The sequence below is a fragment of the Ursus americanus genome, chromosome 32, assembly GCF_024610735.1.
Source record: "Ursus americanus isolate L20-20 chromosome 32, mUrsAme1.1.p, whole genome shotgun sequence".
NCBI classification, from domain to species: domain Eukaryota; kingdom Metazoa; phylum Chordata; class Mammalia; order Carnivora; family Ursidae; genus Ursus; species Ursus americanus.
In genome coordinates this window covers 3,318,336-3,345,709 of record NC_142158.1, presented here as the reverse complement: position 1 = coordinate 3,345,709, position 27,374 = coordinate 3,318,336, and the positions used below count along the sequence as shown (strand labels likewise).

The following is a 27,374-nucleotide window of genomic DNA, read 5'->3' as shown; positions in this document are numbered from 1 at the left end:
ATGTTTAACTGACTGTACCACCCCAGTGCCCCAAGAAAATGATATTTTATGGACAAGGCAAGAGCACTCTACTATTAATTCCTTTAACTTAAACCCGGTATATCTTATATTTTGTACCTTGTATTTTACAGATGCTCTTTAAGAGCTTGTCTACTTCTTGTTTTAGTCCTATTTGGCCACCAGCCAACTTTTATGGTTCCTAACACCCAAATCAATGTGTATTCCTATGACAAAGACTCACATTATTAAGGTTTTGTGATAGCTACTTTGTAGGTCGTAAGAGTGATTTCCTTTATGAATTGTGAGATATGACACATTTTTTAAAAGTGTCATTTTTCCTTTTGAATTCATACAAGGTAGTAGCAAATTCTATTAGGACCGTAAGCTAACTTTTCTGAGCAAGCTATGGGGCCAGGAGAGGTGGAGACTGGAACTTTCCCTTGCCTGTCCTTGCCCACACCCCTCCGTGTGGTCTAACCTGGAGGGCCGGAGAGAATTCGGTTGTCCTGCCTCCTCATTGTGTGGATATAATTTCCAACCTGTGGGCTAGAAATGAAACTCATTATTTAATGAATATGGGCACTTCTCTTTGTCCTCATTTGGTAACACACTCCTTGTTTTGTTACTTTTATATGGGTTATTAAAATTAGGGGCATAAATCAGAATTGATGCAGTTTTGCATATGTAATTTGACTTTATACCACCTGCTTTGAGTTTCTGATTTCCCAGTCTTGGCCCAGTTTTAGAAGATTGAGGAAGCTAATATTGCAGAATCACGTTTGATATTCATCCCCAAATACTTGTTTCTTAGTGCATATTTTAGGAAAATTTACATTTTATGAAAAATAGATTTTAAAATTGCATGTTTTGCTTATTACCTGAGGCTCTTCTGTTTCTGTAATTCCAAAAGTCCCTCACTTAAAACAATCTTGATATTTAAAACACACCTCAAAACATATTTGCAGGTGGGAATGTTTGGTATGTAAATGTGAACTCTGTCAAGTTTTGAGTTTGAGAAGTGTGCCGCTAATAATACACGGTGGAAAGAAAGCTCTTTATGTTCATGTCATTGAAAAGTAGGTGGCTTTTTCAAACAGCAATTACCTTCTATTTTTTTCCTACTTCTGAATTAGTAATGTGCAAAACAATTCCGAATGATTAGGAGTGGAGTCTTGCGACTCCAAAAATTCCACCAATAACTGACACAATTGGGCTCTCATTTTAGTTGTTAAAGGTTTTTACATAGATAAAATCATTTCTTGCTTTGTACGTCCTGACCTTGTGTTTACAGAGCCTGTTCTTTGACGGCCCGTGGAATAATATGTTCACCTCATGTGGCACATTATATTTGGTTGGAAAACCTACATGCCTGGGGTGCCAGTGTCCCTTTCAAGTATAGACCATACTTGTCAGGCTGCTGTGCCCGGAGCCCTGGGACAGTGACGCAGAGGGCCCAGGATGACCCGATGAAGTATTACGCACAAACCCGGGTTGTAACCAGTGAAAGTGAACGTGTTTCTCCTGGGAGTGCCTGTAGCCAGGAGACACAGTCTCAGGTTAAGCGTGTTCAGCTACGAAAAGAAATAGTAAGATTTCAAATAGTAATATTACGTGGAAGTGCAGTAAGTCAGGCAGGGGTGACCTTATCAATATGCATGCAGCTCAGGCTGTTCCGTTCGCAGTAATGACTCTGCCTATTATTCTTAAGTGTTAACTGGGGTGTAGTCGAGTTTGAATATTGCACTGGAATCGGTGCCTGCTAGCTTGGCGACTTGGCAGCTTTCCAGAATGAGGAAGAAGCCGTAATAGATCATTTTTGTAGTAGTTGAATAGAAATTATTGAAACGATGAGAGATGTGATTAGAGCTTTTTATTAAAGGAACATTGCATTTGTTTTCATTTACAACATTAAGGTTCCTGAGGCTGAAGCATTTTAGTTAATTTTTTTTCCCCTTTCCTCGAGCGTGGGATGTTAGCATGAACGCAGCCTCACAAAAGCTGCCTGTGTCTAAAGATACGCAGACTTTCTGGTTTCCAGGGCCTTAGCACCTGCCATGCCACTCCGTTTTAGAAATTTGATTCAACTTCATACATTACCTTTTGATTTTTACCATAGCTGTATTAAGCTTGAAAACATGGCCAGATTTGGACAGTAAGGACAGTAAAGCGGTCGCTTGGTAAAACTAGTCAAGCACGCAATGCGGCTTTGCGGATAACTGAATCTGGAAGCCATCAGCGCCCCCTCCCGCCTCCTGCAGCCTTTTAGTAGACGCACCTTGAACAAGTCAGCGTCCGGTGGTTGAGTGGGTACACACAGACGCCAGGCGGTGTGTGCGGGGCCTCCAGACCTCCGGCACATCTCAGGAGCCCCGATCCCATGAGCCGTGGTGGAGCACAGATGGCCCTAGCCGCTGTTTCCAGTGTCCCCCTCCCTGTAATGTCAGCCTGCTTATGGAGTAAGCATCTACAACTATGTAGTTTGGCTGGGCCACTCGAGACCACCTGAAGCCACCCGGGAGACATCCAGATCCCCCCAGGGAAGACCGAGCGCTGATGGTCGGGGCCACATTGGTTCAGGTTCTAGAATTCTCCCCGCTTCATTAATAACATTCTAGCTGACTCAGGGATTGCAAATTCAGATGCCTATGGGGCTGGGCAGGAGGCATAAACAAGTAAAGGGAACTGGGGTAGGGAGGGGTCCTCTTCTTTTTTCGGGGCCAGACAGAACTTGCCTCTGGGCCACGTGGTCTTCAGTCCCCAGCTTAAATGGACATAGAGACAGCTGGTTTGGATTCGCCATCCAGCTTATGACAATAAAAAAGTCACAGACGTTTGTCTTTTTCTGTTTTAAAAAAAATTTATGTCTTCTGATTGGTACTTTTAAGATAAAGCGGATGGTGATCGTCCAAAGGATCAAGGATAAGCTACAAGGGGCCCAGAGGGCAAATCCGTTCCATTCAGCGACGTTCTGTGTGACCTCGGTTGTCACTTAGCCTTTCTGTGTTTTATTTGGGAGATGGGGATAATAATACTGAGTGTATAACACATAAGTTTTGGGGGATTCTATGAATAAAAACATGTAAAAAGCTGGAACGGTGGTTAAGGATAGTACGTGTTCAGTAAATGTCAGCTATTATTAATCTTGGCTGGCTTTTATTTTGCATTTGTCCTCAGCTAGTGTCTTAAGATGTCATTTCACCTTGCGTAAAAATAGAATGGGTGTAAAGGGGTACGTAGCCATACAGAAGCTCGGAAATTTCTGTGTGCTCTTCTTATTTATTTCTTCCTGTCCTCCACTTCATAAGAGCTGGCAGGGCCACTCCAGGTGTCCTTCCACGCTTCCCTTAGGAGAGAGGTGGCCAGTGTTCAGCACTGAAACACAAGCTTTCCGTGTCTATCCAGAGCCTTCGGGTCCCATTCATCAGCATCTTTGAGCCAGAGTTTCAAAATGAGACACTCTGGGGGTGTGCAGTGGGCACCCCCCCGGTGATTCTCCATGAAGTGGGTCACGGAGAGCAGGGGCTGCTTCCGTCAGACTGTGTCACTGCTAGCTGCCTCTTGTTCCCTCCTCAGCCCCTGCAGTCCTTGTCCCTGGCGGACTCAAAACTCAAGACCGAGGTCACCATCATCATCAACGCTCTGGGAAGCAACACCTCCCTGACCAAGGTGGACATCAGTGGGAACGGAATGGGGGACATGGGAGCGAAGATGCTGGCCAAAGCATTGCAGATCAACACGAAGCTCAGGTACGCGGGTCGGGCGCTCGGCCCGGAGACGATGGTGCTCCCCTTAGGGAGGGCCCTAGAAAGTTCCGGAAGAGATTCCGGCCAGAGATGATGGTGCTCCCCTTAGGGAGGGCCCTAGAAAGTTCCGGAAGAGATTCCGGCCGGAGACAACGGTGCTCCCCTTAGGGAGGGCCCTAGAAAGTTCTGGAAGAGATTCCGGCCGGAGACGATGGTGCTCCCCTTGAGGAGGACCCTAGAAAGTTCTGGAAGAGATTCTGGCCCCCCAGCCCTGGAGAGCCAGCTGTGCCCAGTGGGGCCTGAGTTTCCCATGAGGCCAGCTGGGAAGAAGAGGCGACCGTTTCAAGTCTTTGGTCGAAGTACTGGGGATGGCAGGGATGGGGGGATTCTACAGGTACACATTGTGATTCCCATGAGCTGCTGTCTTAATGATTTCCACTGGGACATAAAACCCAACTGAGAACTGTGCAGTGACCTGTTTCACAGTGTTGGCAGCTTTGAGGGAAGGGTAGTGAGCAGAGCTGGGAAGACTGAAGGTCCTGCAGGCAGGCCTTCCCTGTGCTTGGCTGTGAGCCCGTCTTACATCCCCTCCCCCACTGCTGCCAGTATGAAGACTTAAAACCCAAGGGATGCAGGAGGTTCCCCGGTTAAAGGCAAGTTCATGCGGGGTGCTAACTATTCTGTGTAGCAGTTTTCAACCACTTGTAGCATTTCCCAAGTGTGGCTTCTCTTAAGGACTGGCTATGTGGTAAGCACTTCTATTAAGGACCACATAACCATCCGTCCTTCAGAGAGATCCAGTTGCTCCAGAGTCCAGCAGTCTGGTAAAACGAATATTGAATTCACATTGCTCTTCAAGGGGCTCTTTCTTGATGTTTCTGGATGCTTCCCTTGCCCTCCTGAACTTTCTGTCCACACTGAAGCCAAAAACTGCAGCAGGTTCTCTGAAGGTCAGAGTGTATGTAAAGAAAGTCCTTGAGATCAGGAAGGGAAAGCAGTTAGAGGTGTGATTCTTGGATCAGACAAATAAAAGCTGCTTCAAGTGTCAGGTGAATTGACAGACACCAAAATACCTCTGAAGTGTTAGCACTCTGAAAGGGAAATAGTACTTTTCTTCCAAAATAGATTATGTCTTTAAAAAGTAAACAGCATCCTACTTATAGAAACCAAGGCTTTACCAGCAGAGTGAGAACTTTTTGGGATGGCTGATCATACCATGTCAGGGCAATGATGAAAACAAGACAATATGACAGGATTCCTTCTAGTTCTCTAGAATGGAAAAAGTCTCAGGACTTGCAGTTCTTTGTGTTGGACAAGCATCTTTTATAAACAGCTCTAGCTTCAGACGTGAGTACTAGAAGACTATTTGGAGAATATGTTGAGAGAATATCAGAGAAATCAGGGTTTAGAGTTTTCTGGCTACAAAGCATCGGGTAACGTCATGGCAAGTTAATGAGCGTGCTGTTGCTTTTAACATGTTTTTCTCATACTAGGTGAGCAGTAAATGGGTTAATGTAATGTGGGAGAAAATGCTCATCCTTGCTGTGTTTAAAACTAAGTGGATGTTAGTCCTTGCCTAGCATGCAAAAATACTTACATGACGTTGTCTATAAGACATTTGGCTTTAGTAGGAGAATCGTTTCCTCCATCCCTAAATGTCTGATCATTTATGTGACTTGGTCTTCCAACAGGACCGTCATATGGGACAAGAACAACATTACTGCACAAGGCTTTCAAGATATAGCTGTGGCAATGGAAAAGTAAGTTTTAATCAGGACTTCTTTCTAGAAAATACAAAGGAACCAATGGTGTCTGTGTTACCTGTGGTGTGATGGAGGTAGCAATGGGTTTGGATTCAGAAGATTTGGGTCTGAGTTAGCCAATGCTACCCAGCCATGGGACGTGGGGAAACTATGGACGTTGTTCTGGTGTGAGTTTCTTTGTCTGTCCACGAGGGTGGAAATGCACCATCCTCGTGAGGATTAAATGAGGTCACGGTGGAGGGGCCACACGATGGTCACCGGGCTCTTCCTTGTGGTTTGACATTCTCTTTCCATCAGGTCTTGCCTTTTTTTGCACATGATGACAACTTTGAATACAGTGGAGAGAAGAAAGCTGAGCTCCAGAAAATAAAACTGAAATTGAGGGATGGCAGTCTAACTTGTCTCATTACTGTCAAAGGCTTTCTTTGTTACCATAGTAACTAGAGCCTGCAATTATGGCTCATTGTCAAATTTACTTTCCGGGTAAGCAAGAGGAGGCAGTAACAGAAAGTCGGCTGGAAGGAACGCTAGAACCGGGTTCTTTCGGAGCTCTTCCGTCCTCGTATTGTATTCCGAAGGCAGAAAAAATCAAAGCAGATTTACAGCATTCGAAATGAGAGGTTACAAAATGTGGGTGGGGATTAAGGGGCTAGTAGCATAGAAGCTGGTCCCCCGGGGAAGGGATTGGGGAGTGCTCATTATTGGTGTTTTCTCCCAGATTTCCCCTCATGCACAAGGCCTCCTAGGTGGAGCTCTCATGCCTAGCAAGGTGTCACAGATAAAACCCTAGGCCTGGAAAGAAGAGCCCTCCATTCAGTCCCTGGCTCTATCACCAGCAAGCCTATCCTCTTGAGCAAAGCACTGCACCTTTCCAATTAATTCTTCTTTTATAGAGTGAGAAAGAGTAAATTATCCCTAAGTGGCTTCCAGTTCTAAATCCCAGGGTTCTGACTCAGCCAGGAGGTCATGATGGCTGCCCCCACAGACCGTCACTAAATATGGATAAGGCCACTCGCTCCACCTCTCCCTGGAGCCTTCCGCCTGTAATTACTCCCATTGCACCAGGAAACCTTCGAATGGAAACATTTGTTTACAAATAGCTACATATAGGTGCGAACAGCACGGTTGCCTCTGCTATAGACTGCCAGCAGCCCACATTGGTCTTTGTGGGAAGCCAAGAGCCTGCACACCCAGTACTCAACATTTCCAGATCCATGGTAGGGCTCCCCGGCTTACAGTCTGTTATGTACGCTGTGCTCCATGGTGCCAGTGGCCCAAAATCACATTTGGTTTAAGTAAAGTACGCCGGTCCGCAGCGTGATCACCGTTGGATGAGGCCAAGGGAAATCCGCATGGCTGCAAAAGAGGTGCACTGTCTCTTCGTTTCAGTTGGCTGGCTCTTCTGAGACCAAACAAAAGCAATTCTGCTCAAACAAAGCCAAGGTAAAAACTGAGGTCATGGAAATAGCAGCCTTTTTCTTTGCATGTTAGTTGGCATTAAACCACCCTTAAGTCGGACTGAAAGACTTTTTTTCCCATTAGATAACGCACGTACAGATGACCGCTGTTATTAAGATGGTTGCTTTTTTTTTTTTTAATTCGTTCTTCATGATTAGAACCTTACTTGGGGAATTTGTTGTTAAGTTACTCTTCTAGTAGAAGTCCTCTCATGTCCACAAGAATCACACCGTGAATGTGGCTTAGTGTTTACAAGGCTGCCGACTGCGGGATCCCAGTGCACTAGGGGACCCCACTTGTCACCGTGTGGCTCAAAAGGTCATTCTTCCTGAGTGTCATGCGGCAGCAAAGGGCACATGGGCTTGGGGTGGGAGAGAGGAGGCATCTCCAAGGCGAGTGTGCAGTCTGGGAGCAGGTGCCAGGGGCGGGATCCCAGGCCAGGGTGTAGATTCAGAGTTCCGTGCTGTTTGCCAGGCACAAGATGACTCGCCTTGCCCTCCTGCATCTCACCAGCTGCTCCGCAGCAGGGAGATAATACAGGACACAGTTTTCCACCAGTTGCTTCACTGGGAGCCGAGAGCTGGTGGACGAGGGCTGTGTGTGAGAACGGACCACGAGGGCCTGCCGAGGTCAAGGTGCTGAGCCAGGCGGGAACCCCGGGCAAAGCAGCTTTTCTAAAGACAGTGGCCGCTCCAGGGCCTCCTTGTGGAAAGAGGCGCAGAGCCTGAACGGACTGTTTTTGTGGGTGCTCCTTCCCTTGCTTTGCGAGCAGATGTTTTGGTTGCATTTTCTAGTTTTCCTCTCTGGGTCTGGGCCTGGCTGTCACACGTAGTCACTGTGGGGCTCCAGGGACGTCCAGATCCATTGGGGACTAAAACTCAAGTAGCAGGCGGATGCTGGACTTCCCTCCAAACTTTCTCTCGGTCCAGCTTTCCGCTCCCAGTTTGAAAATCTGGATTTGAAAACAACAAAACCAGATGCCTTCCAGTCGTGGGGCCGTTAGAAGACAGCACGGGCTGCCGCGGGTGCCTGGGGTCCTGCACGCGTGTGCACTGGGGAAAGCAGACCTGTCGTCTAGGGGCCCTCAGATAGGCTGTGAGTTTCGAATTCTCTAAGACATGCTGGCAGCTGTCTCTGGATTTTAAACAGGGTGCTGAGTAAGGGAGTGGGATGTTATTTTTAAATAAACATTACTTTCTCCTTTTTCTAGGAACTATACATTGAGATTTATGCCGATCCCTATGTATGATGCTTCTCAAGCCCTAAAAACAAACCCTGAGAAAACAGAAGAGGCTCTGCAAAAGGTACCGGAGAACCAGAAGCTTCATCTTCATGAGCTCACGTTTGAATTGAGTTTTGTTAGTAATAATTCTGAACATATGAACAGGACTTTGCATTTTCTAAAGCCTTTCTCACATGAGCTTGTATTCTTGTGATCACAACTGGCATAATGTGTGACTGGGGAGGAATAACATAAGAAAGACGAAAACTGGGGGCATCTGGGTGGCTCAGTCAGTTAAGTGTCTGCCTTCAGCTCAAGTCATGATCTCAGGGTCCCGGAATCGAGCCCAGCGTGGGCCTCCCTGCTCAGTGGGGAATCTGCTTCTTTCTCTCCCTCTGCCTCTCCCCGGATCATTTTCTCTCGCTCTCTCTGTCAAATAAATAAAAAATGTTAAAAAAAAAGAAGAGGAAGAAAACTTGTCATGAAGTTAAGTGGAATAACATTCTTATGCTATCAGCATGCCAGCACTTCCGCCCAGAGAGCTTCTTGTTCACCCTTCAGAGAATGTGTGCAAGGGAATGTCAGCTAGCACGACCTTTAACCTCAGCAGCTAAAACCTTCTTTTCTTTTCTTTCTTTCTTTTTTTTTTTTAAAAGATTTATTTAAGAGAGAGAGAACAGGAGGGAGGTCAAAGGGAGAGGGAGAGAGAGACTCTCAAGCAGACTCCCCACTGAGCAGGGAGCCCGACATGGGGCTCGACCCAGGCCCCTGAGATCATGACCTGAGCTGATATTGAGTTTAATGCTTAACCGACCGAACCACCCAGGTGCCCCACTTCCCTTCTTCTCTTATCAAGAAATGTAGGATATGGATGAGGTCTCCTTTTACCATCTTTGTTTATAGATGTGTCTAATTCCACACCCATTCCCACCTCCTTTCTGGCAACCCCAGAGGATGACGGGGGTCTCCCCCTTCAAAGTCGCCCCATCCGTGGTGCCCGTGACTGCACCGTCTCTGCCTGGGCTGGAAACTTGCCCGGAGAGGCATTCTCTTGCTCTGCCACATCTCCATCCTTCTCTTTCTATGGTTATGGTTACCTTTCTCGATTTTTAGATAGGCTCAAGGATTTCCCATCTGAAGAAGCCTACTCCATCTTTATTATGGGGGTAACTGGGGCATCTTTGAGATCTTTCCTCCCTCTTCATTCTCCCATCTGGTGGGGCCAGCCAGCCTCCCACGCTTGACTTTTCTTTCCCACGTCTTCCAGAGCCATGCCATCATCAAGCATACAGATACTACAGCATAAACCTCTTCTTTAGCTCTGTTCCGCCTTCTTCCTCTCATGGAGGCCTTTCTTTAAGCCTCATCATTGCTCAGCGGGATTGTTTGTTTTCTTTGTTGCAGTCAAAAAGAGCCATCTTCTTTCACAGCAGATTTGAACACAATAACATGTTCAGCCCACCTCTCTCCATTCCATCCCCGCCCCCCAGTGGCTTTAAGAGCAGAACCTCCTTTAATCGAATTGGCATAAAATTCTACCCCAGATCCGCCCCCATCCACTGCCACATTCATCTCGTACCAACCCTACCTCTTTGCTTTGCTCTACTTCAGGGAACTTGTTAGAGATGTGAATTCTTGGGTCTCAGAAATGGGGGTGGAACTCAGCCAATCTGTGTTTTTACAAACTCTCCTGGTGGCTGCAAATTTGGGACTCACTACTGTGGTCTAGAGGACACTCGTGGTTTCCCCAGTACCTACCATGTGTGTTGTCGAGGCTGGAGGCAAGTGTCAGGTCATGTGGAAGACTTCCCAGAACCCTTTTCCTCCCTCTGAGAACTTCTCAGAAGTTCCTGTGCTTGTCTCTGTCACTGGCCTTGTGACATCATTTAAGTTACCTGAGTCCATATATTTTTTTCTCTCAGTGAGCGTGAGCTCCTTGAAGGCAGAGCCTACGTATTTTTCATCTTTTTGGATGTTCAGCAGCTGGCACACTGCCTGGCGTGCCTGCTTGGATGCTCCTTAGACTTGGTTGAATAAAAGGGAATAAGGTAGGGGTGAGGGGGTGATGTGGCAACGGAAATCACCCGAGGTTTGTGTTCAGGAGATCTGACTAGGGGGTCTGGGTGGCTCAGTCAGTGAAGCGTCTGCCTTCGGCTCAGGTCATGATCCCGGGGTTCTGGGGTTGAGCCCCGCATTGGGCTCCCTGCTCAGCAGAGAGCGTGCTTCTCCCTTTCCCTCTGCTGCTCTCCCTGCTTGTGCTCTCTGTCTCTGTGTCAAATAAATTAAAAAAATCTTCAAAAAAAAGAAAAGATCTGACTAAATCAAACTCTTTTCAAGTTTGTCATTTCCCTAAGTTACTTAGTTCTTCTGAACTTTGGTTTCTTCATCTGTATAAAACATACGTCTAGACAGGAACTGTGTTTAGCTGACATGTAACACACAGTTCGTGCTGGGTGCCTGGCACTATTATAAATGCTTGACATAAATTAACACTGGTAATCTGTAAAATAAATCCATGAGATAAGTTTGTTATATCCCCGTTCTGCACATGACAAAACTGAAGGACGGGACAACCAGGTAATCTGCCTGTGGTGCCCGGGGACCAAACCCGTTAGTACATGTGAGAAACAGTTTGTAAACCACAAAGCAACCTAAAAATGTCAGACATCTTTATATTTTCCCACAGTATATTATCAACTTGTAACAAAAGACAGATCCTAGGGACACCAGGTTTCTGGTTTAGATTTGACAGGTCAAGGGTTTGGTACTGATCACTCCCATCTTCACAACAAGAAAAAGCTGAGCAGACAGAAATTGGTGACTCTTCTCAGACCCACCAGAGAACTGAGGCAAAAGCAAAACAGACTGTCACCCTGGAAACTGGACAGATGGGAATTCAGAGAATCACAGTGAATCTAAGCCAAGGTCGGCTTACCAGGGCCAGTAGCTAATGGGGCCAGTAACTCAGAGGAATGTTTAACCAGTAACTGAGGAATTGTTGGAGGCTTACTGTGGACTAGTTTATGAGTTAAAAACTCCTAGGGGCCCAGTCTTAGCAAGGTCCTGACCCCTTCATGGGCTTCACCTCCAAGAGCCCCATCAAGTTATCACAGGAAAGATTGGAGAAAAATCCTCTTGTGTTTCTGGTAGGGGGAAGGGAACAAGTCACCATTCTGAAATACACCTGGAGCATTCTGTTGTCTATAACAGAGGCTCGTACTCAAGGGAAACTGCTCTACCAGAGCCTTATCTGACCTAGCGGAAGACAGACAATCCTAGCCTTCCTGTTTCACAGAGGGAAGGGGAAAAAAAGGCCAAGAAATACTTTGGCAGGTCACAGCCCAGGGACTCAGGCCCACTAAATAAAACCTAAATTTAATCATTAGGTTATAGAATTATTCCCCTCCCTAACATCTTACTACCACATCAAGTGTAATAACAGCAGATTACAAATGAACAAAGCTGTAAGACACTCTATTTAAGAAGGGGTTTCTAGGGAAACCCCAGAGCAACCAGGGGGATAAGGACAAGGACATGGGAAGAAATTAAAGTCTTTTTAATTTCGAAGCATTCAGCATAATCCAGCTTCTAGCCAGATTAACATAAAATTGCACATTACAAGCCTGATTACCTCAGTTCCTATTACCAGATACATCCATATCCAGTTTTCAACAGCAACAAAATGAATAAAAAATTTAAGACATGCTAAAAGGCAAGGAAAAAAAAAACGCATTATGAATAGACAAAGCAAACATCAGAGCCAGACTCAGATACGACCCAGATTTTGGAATTAACAGAGAATTTAAAATAACCGATTAGTATATTGAAGGCTCTAATGGAAAAAGTAAAAAATATGCAAGAACAGATGCTTAATGTAAGCAGAGAGAAACTCTAAGAAAAAAATCGAAAGGAAATACTAGAGATCAGAAACACTGTAACGGAAATGAAAAATGCCTTTTATGAGCTCATCAGTGGACTGGACACAGCTAAGGAAAGAATCATTGAGCCTGACGATAGGTCAGTAGAAACTTCCCATTGAAAAGCGAAGAGAAAAAAAAGGAATGAAGGACAAAACCAGAGCAGAATATCCCCAAACTGTGGGACAGTTACAAAAGATAGAGCATCCATACAGTGGGAATGCCAGAGAGAGAAGAAAGACAAGGGAACAGAAGAAAGAGTTGAAATATTAATGACTGAGAATTTTCCACATTTAGTGATAGACACTGCACCACAGTTTAAGGGATCGCAGAGAACACCAAGTAAGATAAATACCCAAAAAATCTGCATGTAGGCATATCATATTTAAACTGCAGAAAACCAAAGATAAAGAGAAAATCTTGAAAGAAGCCAGAGGGGTGGGGGGGGGGGAACCACGTTACATACTGAGAAATAAGGATAAGAATTATAACAGACTTTGGGTCAGAAATCATACAAGCAAGAAGAAAGTAGAGTGAAATATTTAAAGTGTCAAAAGAAAAAAATCCAGCAGCCTAGAATTCTGTATCTAGCGAAATCTTTCTTCAAAAGTAAAGGAGAGGGAGCCTGGGTGGCTCAGTCAGTTGAGCATCCAACTCTTGATTTTCGCTCAGGTCATGATCTCAGGGTCGTGAGATTGAGCCCTGTGTCAGGCTCTGTGCTCAGCATGGAGTCTGCTTGGGACTCTCTCTCTCCCCCTCCCTCTGCCTCCCCCCCACTCTCTCTCTCAAATAAATAAACAAATCTTAAAAAAAAGTAAAGGAGAAATCAAAACATGCAAAGATAGCATGTTACGAGGGGGAAGAAGGAGAAATCGGTGGTAGCGTCTTACGAGGAACCTACACTACTTGCAAAACGGTGCAGCATTCTGTGGAAGTGGACTTGTATATTGCAAACACTAGGGTAACCACTAAAAAAATTTTAAAAGAAGTGTAGTTAATATACTAAGGAAGGAGAGAATAGTGTAATCGTATACAATACTTAAAATCAGAGAAAGCAGAAAAAGAGGGGAAAATAAAAGAAACAGAAGAAATGCCTTATCTGCAAATATGTTGATTGTAAAATTTCTGTTTTTTAAATGAAAAATTGGTGACTTTAAAGCTGATATTTATCATTTTTTTCTATAATACTTACTATACTCTTACATATTAAAGATTTCATTTTAACAGAACTCTATTCCCTGGAAGAAATACGCTCTTTAGTTTTACTCTACTAAAGAACAACATTGTGATTCTGTAACTCAATCTTTAGAATTTTTTTTTTTAATATAAGATTCCTACGTTGAAATACAGGTCTTTTTGCCTTTTATGCTGCTGCTGTTTTCAGCAGTGAGAGTGAAGGTGTTGATAGGCTCTAGATGGCCTTCCAGGTCACTGCTGCCCAGGGGGACTGGCAAACATGGTAATGACACTTTGCCCTTTCCCTCCCAGTTGGCCTCAGTCAGGCCCTCCATCCTCAGCCTGTAGGAGGTAGGGTCTGTGTCCTTGGTCTGGAATGGTGCAGGGAAGGAAGGCTTATCCTGCTAATCCAAGATGTGAATACTTTCAGTGGTGATGTGTCCGTGGTTGGTATTAAAGGCACTGAAACGTTGTTATTCTTCCTTCTCTTTGCACTGACTTTTAGAAATGAGCTTTGAATGTATTTATTTTTCCTAAAAAAATCTCCCTCCAGGCTTAGTCTATACAGCACCATCGGTGCCCCTGGGGAAGGTATGCAAATCCATGGGCCAGCCTTGGGTGGATGGCCTGTACCTGAGCCGAGTCTCTTGTAGAAGCCGCTCTCACAACTGACCCCCAGAAAGTGCTTAATGAGACCAAATGTAAAAGGACAAGTAACAAAGCAGAAGTACCCAAAGCTGGGTGTCAGTGTGTGCATGTTATATTTCAGGGAAGAATCTTTTATTTTTTTGGCAAAAACGTTTTCCATTGATGGTAATGTCAACTTGGAAAGAGGTGACTTTTTGGGAAGCAGCAAGAGAAAATTAATGTAATAAAATGTCATGGTCTTAATGTGTCACTTTAATGATGTTTCATTTCAGGGATCTCTTCATTTTTATAATTCCTTCATTTATGTTTAGTAGAAAGGTACATTTTGTTCTGCTTTATGGTTTCCAGGGATGATAGTAATTATAGTCTGTATTTTAATTGTCTCTAATTGGTATTAAGTAATAGTCATTTTAGCATATGGAAAATTAAAATGAAAATGTAATAATACCGAGAGCCTCACAGTTATTAGAAGTTCTTAACCAGGGAACTACAGTGACAAATTAAAAACCAAACAGTTAAGTGGTATTAATAAAAACAAACGAAAACAATAACTGAAAAAAAAACCCAGATGGTGCAATTACTGATCCCAAATCAATTCTTGCAGACATCTTCATACGCATCCATCAGTCCTACCACTTAACCCTGCAGTTCTTGTTCAATGTATACCCATTGCATATTCTTCTTAAACAGTTCATTTCAGTCTGGTTATCATTTGTATGTTTGAATTTTTAATAGAAGATAGTGTATAAAAATACAAACTGTCAGGCAACTTCAAGTGTTCTTATTTTCTGTGGAAATCCGTTTTCTTATCTTCTCTGCTTTTGCTAAAATCAGTCTAGTTTTTGAGATAATATGGAAACCTCATGAATTAATGAAACTAGTATATGTCTTTGAGTTGTACCAGCCTGTTGTCTTCAAATTTTGTACCTATTTTCTCCTTTTTTTTTTTGTCCCTTAAAATAGAGTTTTCTCAGTGCCGGTAGATACTGCTGTCTCAAGGCTGAGAGTTTCAGAGGGTGCCATCCGTACACCTTGGGATATTTATTTAGCTTTGCAACCGTTGAGTGGTTAAAGACTCATGAGGGAGAGATTGTGGCTGTGTGCAAGAAAGCAGGGAGTCCCGGCATGGGGTCTCCAACCACGTGGGCACTTAAACCCTTGTTTATCTTTGTCAGCTACCGAGTCACATAAAATTACTCCCATGATCTGCGGGTTACATCTCTAACTCGCACACCAAGAGTGCATCACAGTGACAGCCGGCTTCCCGTCTCCTATGTCGTATGGGGTCAAGGCCCAGGCAGGAGTGTGAATCAGAGCTCTGGTTTCAAGTTCAGCACCTGGCTGTTTCACTTACCACTTCACCCTCTGCTGAGTCGAAATGTGTTCTTGAGACATCCATGTGCTTGCTTTTCAGATCGAAAACTATCTGCTCCGGAATCACGAGACCCGAAAATATCTGCAAGAGCAGGCCTACCGCCTACAGCAGGGCATCGTCACCAGCACGACGCAGCAGGTAGGAGCACACCACTCTCTCTGGCTCGCTCGCAAGGGCCACTTTTCAGAGCAGGGGACACAGGATCTCTGTCCTCTGAATCATCCCCAATGGGACAGTAAGAACTGGTTTCTGAAGAGGATGACAAAGGGAAGTCGAATTTAGGGAAGTTGCAGGGTGAGGGAAATGTAGACTGATTCGAATGCTAAAAATGCGCTTTTAATCGCTGATGATTTTGTGCCTTTTAAGATTGTCAGTAAAGCATATTTGAGATTTCCGTGCAAATAGTAGGAACCGGTCATCCCTCAGATGAGAGAATCTGCGGGTGAGCCGATTTGCTACTTCGGGGATATTGTGTTTCTCTCTCTCCTCCCTCACACTCCTGTGAGTTTGAAACAAATCCCCAGATTCCTCAAAATAATAAGAATTTGTTGAATATTGGGGGTACTTGGGGGGCTCAGTTGGTTAAGTGTACGATTTTTTATTTCGGCTCAGGTCAGGATCTTAGGGGTGTGAGATCGAGCCCCGCCTCAGCTCCTCACTGAGCGTGGAAACTGCTTGAGATTCTTCCTCTCCTTTTGCCCCTCCCTGCTTGCGTTCTCTCTCTAAAATAAAAAAATTAAAATAAAAAAAAAAGAACTTGTTGAATATTAACACTTAAGTGCTAAAGGGACATTAAAGTGTTTTTCTTTTTTACTTAATTTCTCTTCTCTCTACCCAATGTTAGAGAAAAAAGGAATTATGATGATAAAAGAAATGTGGAATATTTTCTTCTGAAAGTATCAACCCAAACCAAGGATCATGATATTTGAGGAAATATATATCAAAGAAAGAGCAAGATAAACCAAAAACCTGACCTCAGATAATTCAGAGCACAGCCAAGGACTTTGAAAAATTTGTAATTAGTAGATTCCGTGGGACTTAGGGCATATTATAGCCATAAAATCGGAACAGGCTATTGAGCAGCAAGAGACATGCTTAGCAACTGCTGACATGGTCACTGTAAGATAGAGTTAAATAAGCTGATAGGGCACAAATTAAGCTGTTTCTCTGGAAGAAAAAGTAACGGAAATCTTTATAACATGCAGTAAAAGGATGAAAAACTATGAAAGAAAAGTAAGTCAAAATGGTGAATAGATTAAAAATGACCAACAGCCTTCTGATAGGAACTTCAGAATTTAAAAGGAGAAAAAACAGTGGAAAACCGTTTCACATAAATCGTGGGGTGGCCGCGACGCACCGAAATTGATCCAAATGAATGGGCAGAAAAGCCACACCTAGGCGTGTCCTGCTCAGAACACCTACGAGAAAGAAAACAAAAACCTTTGAGTGCCAGAGGGAAGTAAAGGGCTATCTTACAGGGGAACTAGAATCATTTTTTAGTGTCCATCCCAACTACTGGAAGCAAGTGAGGTGATGTCATCAATGATAGTTCAGAGGGGAATTTATTTGGGACCACGGATTCTTCACCTCGCCACTTCGTCAAACGGAGATGAGGACAGAATTAAAATGGGTCCAGACAGGGACTCAGAAATTTGACCCCCAAATTCCATATGCACAAAAAGTTCTTTGAGGGAATTCTCCAGCCTAACAATGAAAAATAAGAGAGTACGCAATATGAGGTGTGAATAAGAAACCGTAGCAGAAGTGAAATCCTGGAAGTCGCAAAAGCTGAAGGAAAGCTTTCAAAAATTGCCACTTCGGCCAGTCTGCTGGGAGCTGCAGGGTTAAAAGACACAGGATTATGTTTCTTTCTGGAGGGATCCCGTAGTCATAATTCTGGAACTGCATTTTAGTGGGTTTACAATTTTAATATCAACTCAGACAAGAAGGGAAAACCTCATTATTGTTCCGCTAAAAAATGTGAATGTTAGAAATCTTAATATAAAAGTATTGATACTAACTAAAATTAGAAATTGAAGAGGGAGAAGGTCGGGTGGGAGTGTTAAGTATGCTGAATTTTTAGTTTTTATTTTCTGGAATCAACCTCTTTTCTATTATTCATTCTTAAATCAAAAATACAGTTAACTATACTGGAATTAAAATAATAACTTAGAAAAATACAAATGTAAGTCTACTATTTATATTTCAAATGGAAGCCACCAGAAGAATTTAAAAAGCAGTGGGTTTCCAAAAGTGTTTATCTCAGCAGGGAGGCAGGGACTGGGAGGCAGAGTTGGTCAGTTGAGACCAGTTTTTTTTTAATGGTTTGAACAGTTTTCTTACCTTGTGCAAATGTCATTTTAATTTTTTGCCATTGCTTTTTCTTAAAAGAGAGTGAAAGAAAAACGTCCATAATAAAAGCATCGTGTAAAATATTCCAAGTAGGTAAAATTATCTGGAAGACGGCATTGGTTTGCATAGAGGTCTGTGAAAACGTCTTCACCAGAATGTGCGGGAGGGTTGTATCAGGAGGGGTGATTTAGCTGAGTTTTATTCTCCTATACTTCACTGTGTTCTTTGAAACGTTTGCAGTAAATATGTATTCTTTGTAAAAGACAAAGGAAAGCGATGTATATTGAGAAAAAGAAAAACAGTTATGCACATTGGTGAGGTAGCAGGGAGTTTTGAGAAAGAAAACAATATTTTGCCCTTACCAAGGCCTTAAAAATCTATTTTTTCCCCTGCAAGGGACTGATATTAGCTTAGTACTTTATGTTTTACTGTTATTTCCTGGTTTTAGGGGTGAACATTAAAAGCAACGAGAGTGCTGAAATCTTACATTGAACCTTTGCTTTGGGCTCCCTTACGAGCTGCCGTAACGCAGGCTTTTCTTAATACAACACCCTTCCAGCTTTCCCCTCACTCACAGGGGAGTTTGCCCATCCAAACACATTACTGCAGCAGCCTTTAATGCTCAACCTTACAAGTAAGGTTCGTCTTCTCAACCTAGAGGACGTGGTATGCGGGAGGCATAGTGCGGGTGTTTAATTCTGCGTGGGTGACATCAGTCGGAATTATTTGAGTCATTATGTAGTACGTATATTGCCACCTTTTCTCTTTGGGGATTTCTTAGGACATTATGATTAGCAGTTTTCAGACTTTAATCGATTCAGTCACTTTAAGAGAGATTTATCTCCTTCTTATTGAAACTTCTTACCGAAGTTCCCAGAAATCTGAATACAGAAAGAACAGACCTTCTGTGACTAATGTCCCGGCCAGCTGCATGGCCAGTCATCATTCCCAGGTGACACTGAAGGTATTACAATGTTGTAATGAAACAATGACATCTCATAACTGCTCACGTCTTTCTTTGTTTAGGGAAGACCTCTGTAGGACTCTCCCTTGGCTTTCAGTCTATTCTTTTCCATCTTATAAACTCTCTTCATCAGGGGTCAGCAGACCTTTTCTGTAAAAACACAAATAGTAAATATTTTCTGCTTTGCAGGCTGTAAGGTCTCCAATAACTCAACTCTGCTGTTGGAGAGCGAAAGCTGTCATAGTCACTATGGACGTGAATGAGGTGGCTATTCCAATAAAACTTTATTTATAAAAACAGGCCCAGACACACCCTCACCCACATGGTCTTGATTTCTTTTTTTTTTTTTCCAGTCCTTTTTCCCATGTATATTTTTTTTTACACTGAAGTAATAAAATATATGTACTTTGGGAAAAAAAGTAAAAACAGGCCGAGAATTGCCTGTGGTTTGTCAAACTCTGCTTTTCTCACTCTTAAAGTTTTCTGACCATTTAAAAAAAGGGAGAAGGAAGTTTTATTGCCTACAGCTATTTATCCAGCGCATTCTCTTCCCACCTCTCATGTAGTTTTAATACTTGCTTTCTTGACTTCTTCACTACCCTGTCACTTCGTAACCTTTCCCAATGTGTCCCCATCTGTACTGAAATGGCTCTCTCCATGGTCTCCTGGTCACCGAGTTCTGGGCTTTTTCTCCCTCTTCATCTGTTAATGAGAGGAGGCAGGATATGTAGCCGACCCAGATCGAAGGAGGGGCTCTGCTTTCTCTGTGGGTGTGAACTGATGTTAGTCACTTAAACCTGTTTCAGCCTTGGTTTCTTCCTCTGCGAAGTGGGGGAGATGACTCTGAAGATGCTGAGGCGATTCACTGAGATAAAGCATGGGAAGTACTTGGCTCGTCACCAGTAAGCTGTTAATGTTTGTTGCTGTTATTAGTCTTACTGTCACAATTATCATCACGATTGACTATCTCATCTTTCCTAAGACTCACTGCTTTATTCATTGACAGTGTGCTATTTTGGATGTCTTTCTGCTGCTCTTGGGTCTTATCTGTCTCCTTTCCACATGACTCTTTACCCTTTTGTCTTCTAAATGCAGTTCTTTTTCTAAGTTTTGTACTTAGTGCTTATTTCCTTTAGCTATTTCATATACTCTAACCATTTTAATGCTCCAACTGTGGAGGACTCCTGGGTCTATCCCTGTTTTCTTCCAGCAAGTTTTATCTTGTCAACACTAGTTCAGCATTTCTGAGATAAGGGGTCACTAAGACGAAACTTGTCCCCTGGAACTCCTTATTTTACTATTTCTCTCAGTGGCATCATCATTCACTAAGGAGAGAACCCTTGGGGCCATCTTGGATGTCTCCTTTGCCATCGCCAGCCAGTGGTCACTCTGCCCACCCATTGACTTTCCAAGTGTCTTTGCAGTTGTTTTTTTTCCCCCCAATTCCATTGCCAGCTCTCTTGCTCAGGTGTTTTTTATCAACTCACTCCTACGTCGTCTTTTAGAAGTACCATGGGAACCGGTGTATCCAGCTTGCATGTCTCCTGCTGTCTACAGTGCATGTCCTTTGCATCAGGCAGGGAAGCCGAGTCACCGAGAGTCCTACAGGGTGAGGATTCTTAGACCCTCATGGTGGTGGGAGGAGCTGGGGTCAGATGCCCCATGCCTCGTACACCCTGTTCCACGTCCTTAGCCTGTGCCTGAGTCTCACACTCTCTTGCCTTAGCCAGACTTTCCAGACCCATCTCCCACAATGAAGTGCCCTGTTCCTTATCAGGAAATAGGATTCGCAGGTGTCTGGATGTGCCATTGCTTATGTTTATTCTTTTGCTTAAAATTCCCTTCTACCTTCTCAACCTGTAGGAATCTTTCAGGACCCAGTTGAAAAGCCACCTTCGGCCTCAGCTAGATGGGATCTCTCCCTTGGCTGGAATCTTGTACAACTTGGTATCATTCCCATGTTCACTGAATACACACTTATAAGGGTCTGCTGGGGGGCAGGCACTGTTGTAGGAAGTGGAGTGGAGCTTTGGCAGGACAAACCGTGGGCGCCCTTGCGGATGTTATAGTTGGAGCACTCTCTAGCTTGTGTTAGTGTTCCTGTGAATATTTCTTTCCACTTCCAGGCTTTTAAGTTGCTTGGTGACAAAAGGTGTATCTTATTTGAGACTGTATCTCATTAGGTTTTAGGTGTTCCATCTATTTCTCTTTAATTGGATAAAGAAATTGACATGGAGAAAGATAGAATTTTCTGCATGTATGGTATTTGCTGGAACTGGGAATGGTTAGAACAGATGGAGAACAACCAAAGATGGCATTTATTACTAATACTTCTAAGTTCTGAACTTGGGTTTTATAACCCAGTATATTTGAAAAAGCCTAAGTGGTCACCAGTAAGTGTGACATGAGTTAATAGTATGATTTAGCTGCCAGAGAAGCCAGATTGACCTGTACCGCATTGGCGGAAGTATATTTGCTACAGTAAGGAAGGTGCCGGCCTTGTTCAACTTACTGATCCCCTCCTTCTGTGTTACGATCTGTTTTATTGAGGAGGGTGTATTTCATAAGGGTCCAAGATGGAAGAGACAATTCAGAAAAGGGGTGGGGAGGGGTTGGGGACCATAGGACTGTGAGTGAAGTAGAAGGGCAAGAGGACCAGGAGCGTGAAGCCTGAAGAAAAACGGATTAGGAAAGAGGAGATAGCCGTGTTCATACGTGTGCTAGACCGTCCGTGGAAGACAGCCTGCGATTGACCGTTCAGGGTCCTCGGGGGGAAGTCACGGGTCTGTCCCTTGGGACATGGGAAGACAGATTCGGACTCAACATAAAGATGACCGTGTCCAAGAAAGACAGAACGTTTCCTCGGAAGGACGCGAGCTGCTCAGACGATGGCAGTTCTCAGCTTTTGCGGGCTGTGTGAGAAGAGTGCAATGCTGGGGCTCGAGGGCCCGTGCATGGGCCCAGATGAAGAGTGTGGGTGCTCTGAGGCGTGTGACGGGCCAGCCCAAGGGATGACAGTCTGCCGGCTTCCCATCTCCGTTCTTTCTCCCATCTGTGTGCCTTAGGAACTTCAGTATGAACTGGTAGTCAAAATCCTGGTTTCTTGTTTTCAAAATTTTAAGCTTGCTCTCCGCGTGGTCATTCTGTGTCGTCGTCTGTGGTTAACTTCCCTGGGCCTTGAGCTGCTTGGTTGTAGAGCGTCTGGATGTGATCTGTTGGGCTGTTCTGAACCTCAGCGAGCATGTGTTCAGACGAACCGCTGAGACGTGGGAGGTTTATGTCTTATTTGAATGGAAGAACTGAATTTTTATGTTTCTCTTGGATGTAATTTTACAAGTTCTACTTAAAGAACGTGGTGTTGAGTTCATTGGAACTTGTCTCCTCGGTCACCGCCTCATGGCACACATTTCAGGTGTCTCTTTGAGCTCCCGATTATTAAGGAGGACCAACTTCATCACGCCTCATCCGCATGCCTCTCAAGTGAGTCCCGTGTGGCCTCAGATGTCTGTCAGTTCCTGTCTTAGTATGCGGTTTATTTGTCTCTGGAAATTAAGTATTGCTTCTTTTATTTTTTTTTTATTATATTATGTTAGTCACCATACAGTACATCCCTGGTTTTTGATGTAAAGTTCGATGATTCATTAGTTGCATATAACACCCAGTGCACCATGCAATACGTGCCCTCCTTACTGCCCATCACCAGCCTATCCCATTCCCCCATCCTCCTCCCCTCTGAAGCCCTCCATTTGTTTCTCAGAGTCCATAGTCTCTCATGCTTCATTCCCCCTTCTGATTACCCCCCCTTTCTTTATCCCTTTCTTCCCCTACCGATCTTCCTAGTTCTTATGTTCCATAGATGAGAAAAATCATATGATAATTGTCTTTCTCTGCTTGACTTATTTCACTTAGCATAATATAATAAAAAAAAAAAGAAGTTGTGGTCCATATATACAATGGAATATTACTCAGCTATCAGAAAGAACGAGTTCTCAACATTTGCTGCAACATGGACGCACTGGAGGAGATACTGCTAAGTGAAATAAGTATTGCTTCTTGGGAAAATCTGAGTTCTAGATGGCACTTTGCTTCAGGAAGCACAGATCAATACAACAGAAGAGTTAGAATTTACACCAGTAAAGATATTTTAAAACATATAGTTAGTTCTCTGCAAGACATTGTGAAAACACATCAAGTTAAGATGCTTGCTCCAGACAAGCTTAGATTTTAGTTAGAAGAATTGTTCATAGAACTGTTTCCCGTGGGGAGCTCTGCGTCCTTCCCTTCTATAACCTCAGGACATTTGATCGTAACAGGAGCTGTTCTTACTGTACATTAACGTTGACCTTAGTGAGCCTGTGTCCAAGGAATAGCTGCTGTGAGTGGTGTCACTTTACTGGCTTGTCTTCATAATGCACTAGAAAGGGAAATGGGGTAGATGTTGTGAGCCTGATTTTCTAGAGGAGAAGGGCAGGAGGGATGGGGATGCTGCCACTCTGTATTCAGACCGTAAGTCTCCTGAGCGCTGTGGCCAAGTTGGCTGTCATTGCAGAATTTATGGGGGAAGGATGGCTGACTTTGGCTTCCTGTAGTTGTTAGATCAGATAATTCAAAATAGAGCGAATGTGAATTTAAATAAAAATATTACTAGATTTCCACCTCTGCCGAGTGAATGATCAGATGGGATGGGACTCTGGATATGTGAGGTCTCTGGAAGAATTAATAATTTTTTAAGAACATGAAATAGCCTGCAGTTCTGCTTGAAATACTGGAGAAACTTTGTAAACCGCACTGTTTATCTCTTTCTTTAGAATTCTTAGGTTTCTTCATGCTTCTCCGTACAAATGCAAATACAGAAGGACATAATCTTACCCGTCTGGAATATTTTTTGTATAGAGTAGTGATCTACCACTTCCCTCTGGGTTTCATGCTTAAGTCCATGGAGTAACTGAAAATGATTCAGATATAATTTACCTGGGAGAGGGGCTTTCACGGAATAGAAACTAAATGTTATCAACTTTATCATTGCCTATGTTACAGTAATAAAACCTCAACTTGCTTTTTTTGGGGGGGAGGCTTTTAATTTATGTGGGAAAGTACCTGATATAATTGAATTAGCTTTAAAAAGATTAATTTCCAGGCACCTGGGTGGCCCAGTTGGTGAAGCGTCTGCCTTCAGCTCAGGTCATGGTCCCAGGGTCCCTGCTCAGCAGGGAGTCTCCTTCTCCCTTTACCTCTGCCGCTCCCCCTGCTTGTGCTCTCTCTCTCTAATAAATAAATAAAATCTTTAAAAACATTAATTTCCAGGGATGTTGTGATTTTGTAATATTGAGACCAACTTGCTGTGGGTTCCATCTGGTCATGTCAGCTGTGGAGAAATTACACCGTTCATTTCTCTGTTTCCTCAGTATCTAGCGCTATGTCTGACACAGAGGGTACTCAATGAAATGAGTTACTATCTAGTGAAATGTCACAGAGTCGCCACGAAATTCTGAACCGTCCAGAGTACGCACTTTTGTTCTATGTGCTGCATTTCCTAAGGCAGGAAAAGGGATGGACGTCCCTGAGATGTTTTACTGGCGTCAACGTTGCCAAAGGCTGCCGATATGAACAGATAAATTAATAACTGGCTACAAGCTACCTTCTCGAATGTTGCAGTTAGGAGATGTTTTTGTCCTCACTCATTCCGTGTTTTCTTCTGTCTGAACTTGGCCGTGCTGCCTTGGATGCCTGCCGTCATCGTCCCGGCACGGAGCAGATGATTGACAGGATATGTGTGAAAGTACAGGACCATCTCAACTCTTTACGAAATTGTGCGGGAGACGCTGTCCAGGAAGACTTAAAGTCAGCAGAGAGGCTCATGCGTGATGCGAAGAACTCTAAAACGGTGCGTTTCACTTCAGGCTACGTGAGACTCTTATGTAGTAAAAATCTTTAAACTTCAATTCTAGAAACTAGTTCCAACTTTCTTTAGCCTGCTACCCAATGTCCAGGGGACTAACAGTGGCAGAGTGAACGGAGTTCCTCTTTGCCTCCTTTCTGTTCCCCGGGCTAATTACTGGTCATCAAAATACAGAATAAAAAGTAGGGGCCCATGTGGTGACATGGGATGTCGTCGGGTCCTGAAGAGCTGAGAGGTAGAGTTGGAGTTTACATGAGAGGCAGATCACTTTAAATTATTCTACTTCTAAGCTGATAGCCTGAAACTCCCCTCTGTCACCTCTAGAAGGAAGCTTCTTTCAATTAGAATTTGGCCCCCAAAGTGTGACTTCATGGAGAAGGGACTAACGGTGGTCAGAGAACCTGGGCCGGGGCCTGGCTCTACTCTTGGTCACACAGCCCTTGAGTGTCTCGAGTGGGAGGGCCCTGAGCACCAGACAGATACCTTCATACCCCAGACAAGAAGACATCAGGGGGCACGGAGCTCATACGCTGGTCCTGAGCCCCCATTTATTAATCTGTATAAGGAGCCTTTGATCGAGGACAGGGTCTCTCTAATAATATGTCTTACCCTTTCCACCAACTCTGCAGTGTCGTCAGTGCTCATTTAAATAGTTACGGGGAGGGTATTTATTTTTATTCCAGTTGTTACCAAACCTGTACCACGTCGGCGGTGCGTCTTGGCCGGGAGCCGGTGGCTTGTTGTCCGGTCCAATTCAAGAGACCCTGGAATCAATGGCTGGAGAAGTGACAAGAGTTGTAGATGAACAACTGAAGGTTTGTGGAGTTTCTGTTGTTTTGTGAAATGAAATCATTATGACAACTACGTGTGAGAGCTTTTCCTACCACAGCGTGTCTGTGTGTGCACACATCTGCACACGTGCTCTGGTAGGAAAGAGTGAATACTGTGTCTCTTCTAGCTTTGTTTATAAGTGTGGGAATAACTTCTTACCTAATGAGACCAACTAAAACCTAGAAAATTTGATGGTGAATCTCTAAATACACTTCACAAGTTGCCATTGATAAGGGAATGGTGGATTTCTACTTACAAGGCAGGAACAGAAGTCTGCTTTAGGAAAAAATATCTTCTGGCATGACTTAGAGATTTAGAGAATGGCCAGGAGTCCGCGAGCTGCGTTTACAGTGCCCACGAGCTCCTGCTATGAAGAGTCTCCCGCTAGCTGGATAGGTAACAGTCCTTATAAGAAGCTGGTTGAAAGACAAGGATAGGGATTTAGAGGAAGTAAAAAAGGCACCCAAAGTGGCAGAGACTTGTCCACAGGCTCCCTGGCTGGAAAAAAAAAGTCTTTGAAATGTAACCTAAGACTAGATTTTTCTTAAGGTAACTTAAAACACAACTACACAGAGAAGTTGTCCCTTCAGAAGGTTGTTCTCATTTCTAATCTGCCTGTTCAAGGATGCCTTAAAAAAACCTTGTCTAAATTTCTGTAATTATTTGGCCTGTTTTCTTCTGAGACTGAAATTGCTTCAGCTCACAGGGATTTGATGTGGGACTCAGTAATAACTTCGCAACATGCTAATTACTCTGCTTGTAAATTAAATTAATGAGGGAGAAAATGTTGTGGATTATGTAGGAATTTAAGCCCCTCTTGTCTTCCTGTGCATGTAACGCAGAGAGACTCTTGCACGTTGTCTTTATTTTGTTTAACGTGGGTATTTTGCATCCATTCTGAGTAGAGACAAAGGGGCAGAAAGAGGATGGGCTGGTTGGTACAGAGTTCTGCCAGATCATTTGTTACCTAATGGCACTTGTTTTATCCTCCAGGAAGGATACAGTATGTAGGAAGGATACTATCTTTGTTGCTATTTATTTCTCACTTAGAAAATGAAACTTAGTCTGTGAAGCATTAAACAATACTAATGAGTATAAAAGAAAGGAAAGTAAAAAATCACTTGAAATCCCAGAGATAGCATCATTCTTAATATTTTAGTGAGTTTCCAAACGTTCTGTGTCTATACACACGATGGTACATGTATGTGTTTATACTATGATACTTCTTATACTCGGTCCAGTGTCTGAATATGCTTCAAGATAAGTGAATAATCACCACCATTTTAATGGCTACATAGTAGCTCATTATATGGCTCTGTGTATTTGGAAACCTCTGCCCACCTGTGTCTCTCCTCTGCTTTCATGCAGAACACTTAGCTTTTGACACTTCTGGTCACCAGATGTGTGGGAGGTTCCCGTCCAAGCAATTCTCTGGGACACCAGCTGGGTGTCCGACAACTCAGTTCTGACACTATCGCCCTGGAGAAGGTTCAGACCCCCCAGGTTGAGAGTTCATTCTCACAAGATGCCCCCCACCCCTACTTCAGATGCCAGCGGCAGGTCTGGGTTGCCACCTGTGATTCTGACTGATGGGCTGTGCGATTAAATCAGAGGTTCCCTCGACACCCTGCTCAGGTGCGATTGATTGACTAAAGCGGCTCGCAGATGTCAAGGAAACACGTTCACTGCTTTGTGAGAGGATGTGATAAAGGGTGCAGATGAACACCCCAGTGGAGGACGTGTACAGGGCAAGGTCTGTGGGGGGGCGTGGAGCTTCCTGTCCTAGAGCCTCCCCCCCCCCCCACCTTCACGCCTTCACCAGTCTGGAGGCTTCATCTTGTCCTCGTCACTGATCGTTAACTCCATCTTCAGCCCTTCTTCCTTCTCAAGACAATGGGGAGTGGGGCTGAAAATTCCAACCTTCTGATCATGGTTTGGTTTTTCAGTGACCTGCCCCCAACCAGGAACCATTCAGAAGCCCACCCAGCGTCACCTTCTTAGAACAAAAGACACTCCTAGCACCCAG

General features: G+C 43.9%; 1 protein-coding gene across 3 annotated transcripts in view; it reads left to right on the top strand.

Annotated features, from left to right (window-relative positions):
• The window catches only part of CARMIL1 (capping protein regulator and myosin 1 linker 1), a 304,280-nt gene that overhangs the window by 195,862 nt on the left and 81,044 nt on the right, over nt 1–27,374 (top strand). For all 3 annotated transcript variants that reach the window (XM_045800481.2, XM_045800480.2, XM_045800482.2), the window contains exons 21-26: nt 3,574–3,746; nt 5,435–5,503; nt 8,175–8,268; nt 15,342–15,440; nt 24,374–24,502; nt 25,201–25,332. In XM_045800481.2, coding sequence (XP_045656437.2) covers nt 3,574–3,746; nt 5,435–5,503; nt 8,175–8,268; nt 15,342–15,440; nt 24,374–24,502; nt 25,201–25,332 — 696 coding nt within the window. The remainder of the gene's footprint in view (nt 1–3,573; nt 3,747–5,434; nt 5,504–8,174; nt 8,269–15,341; nt 15,441–24,373; nt 24,503–25,200; nt 25,333–27,374) is intronic.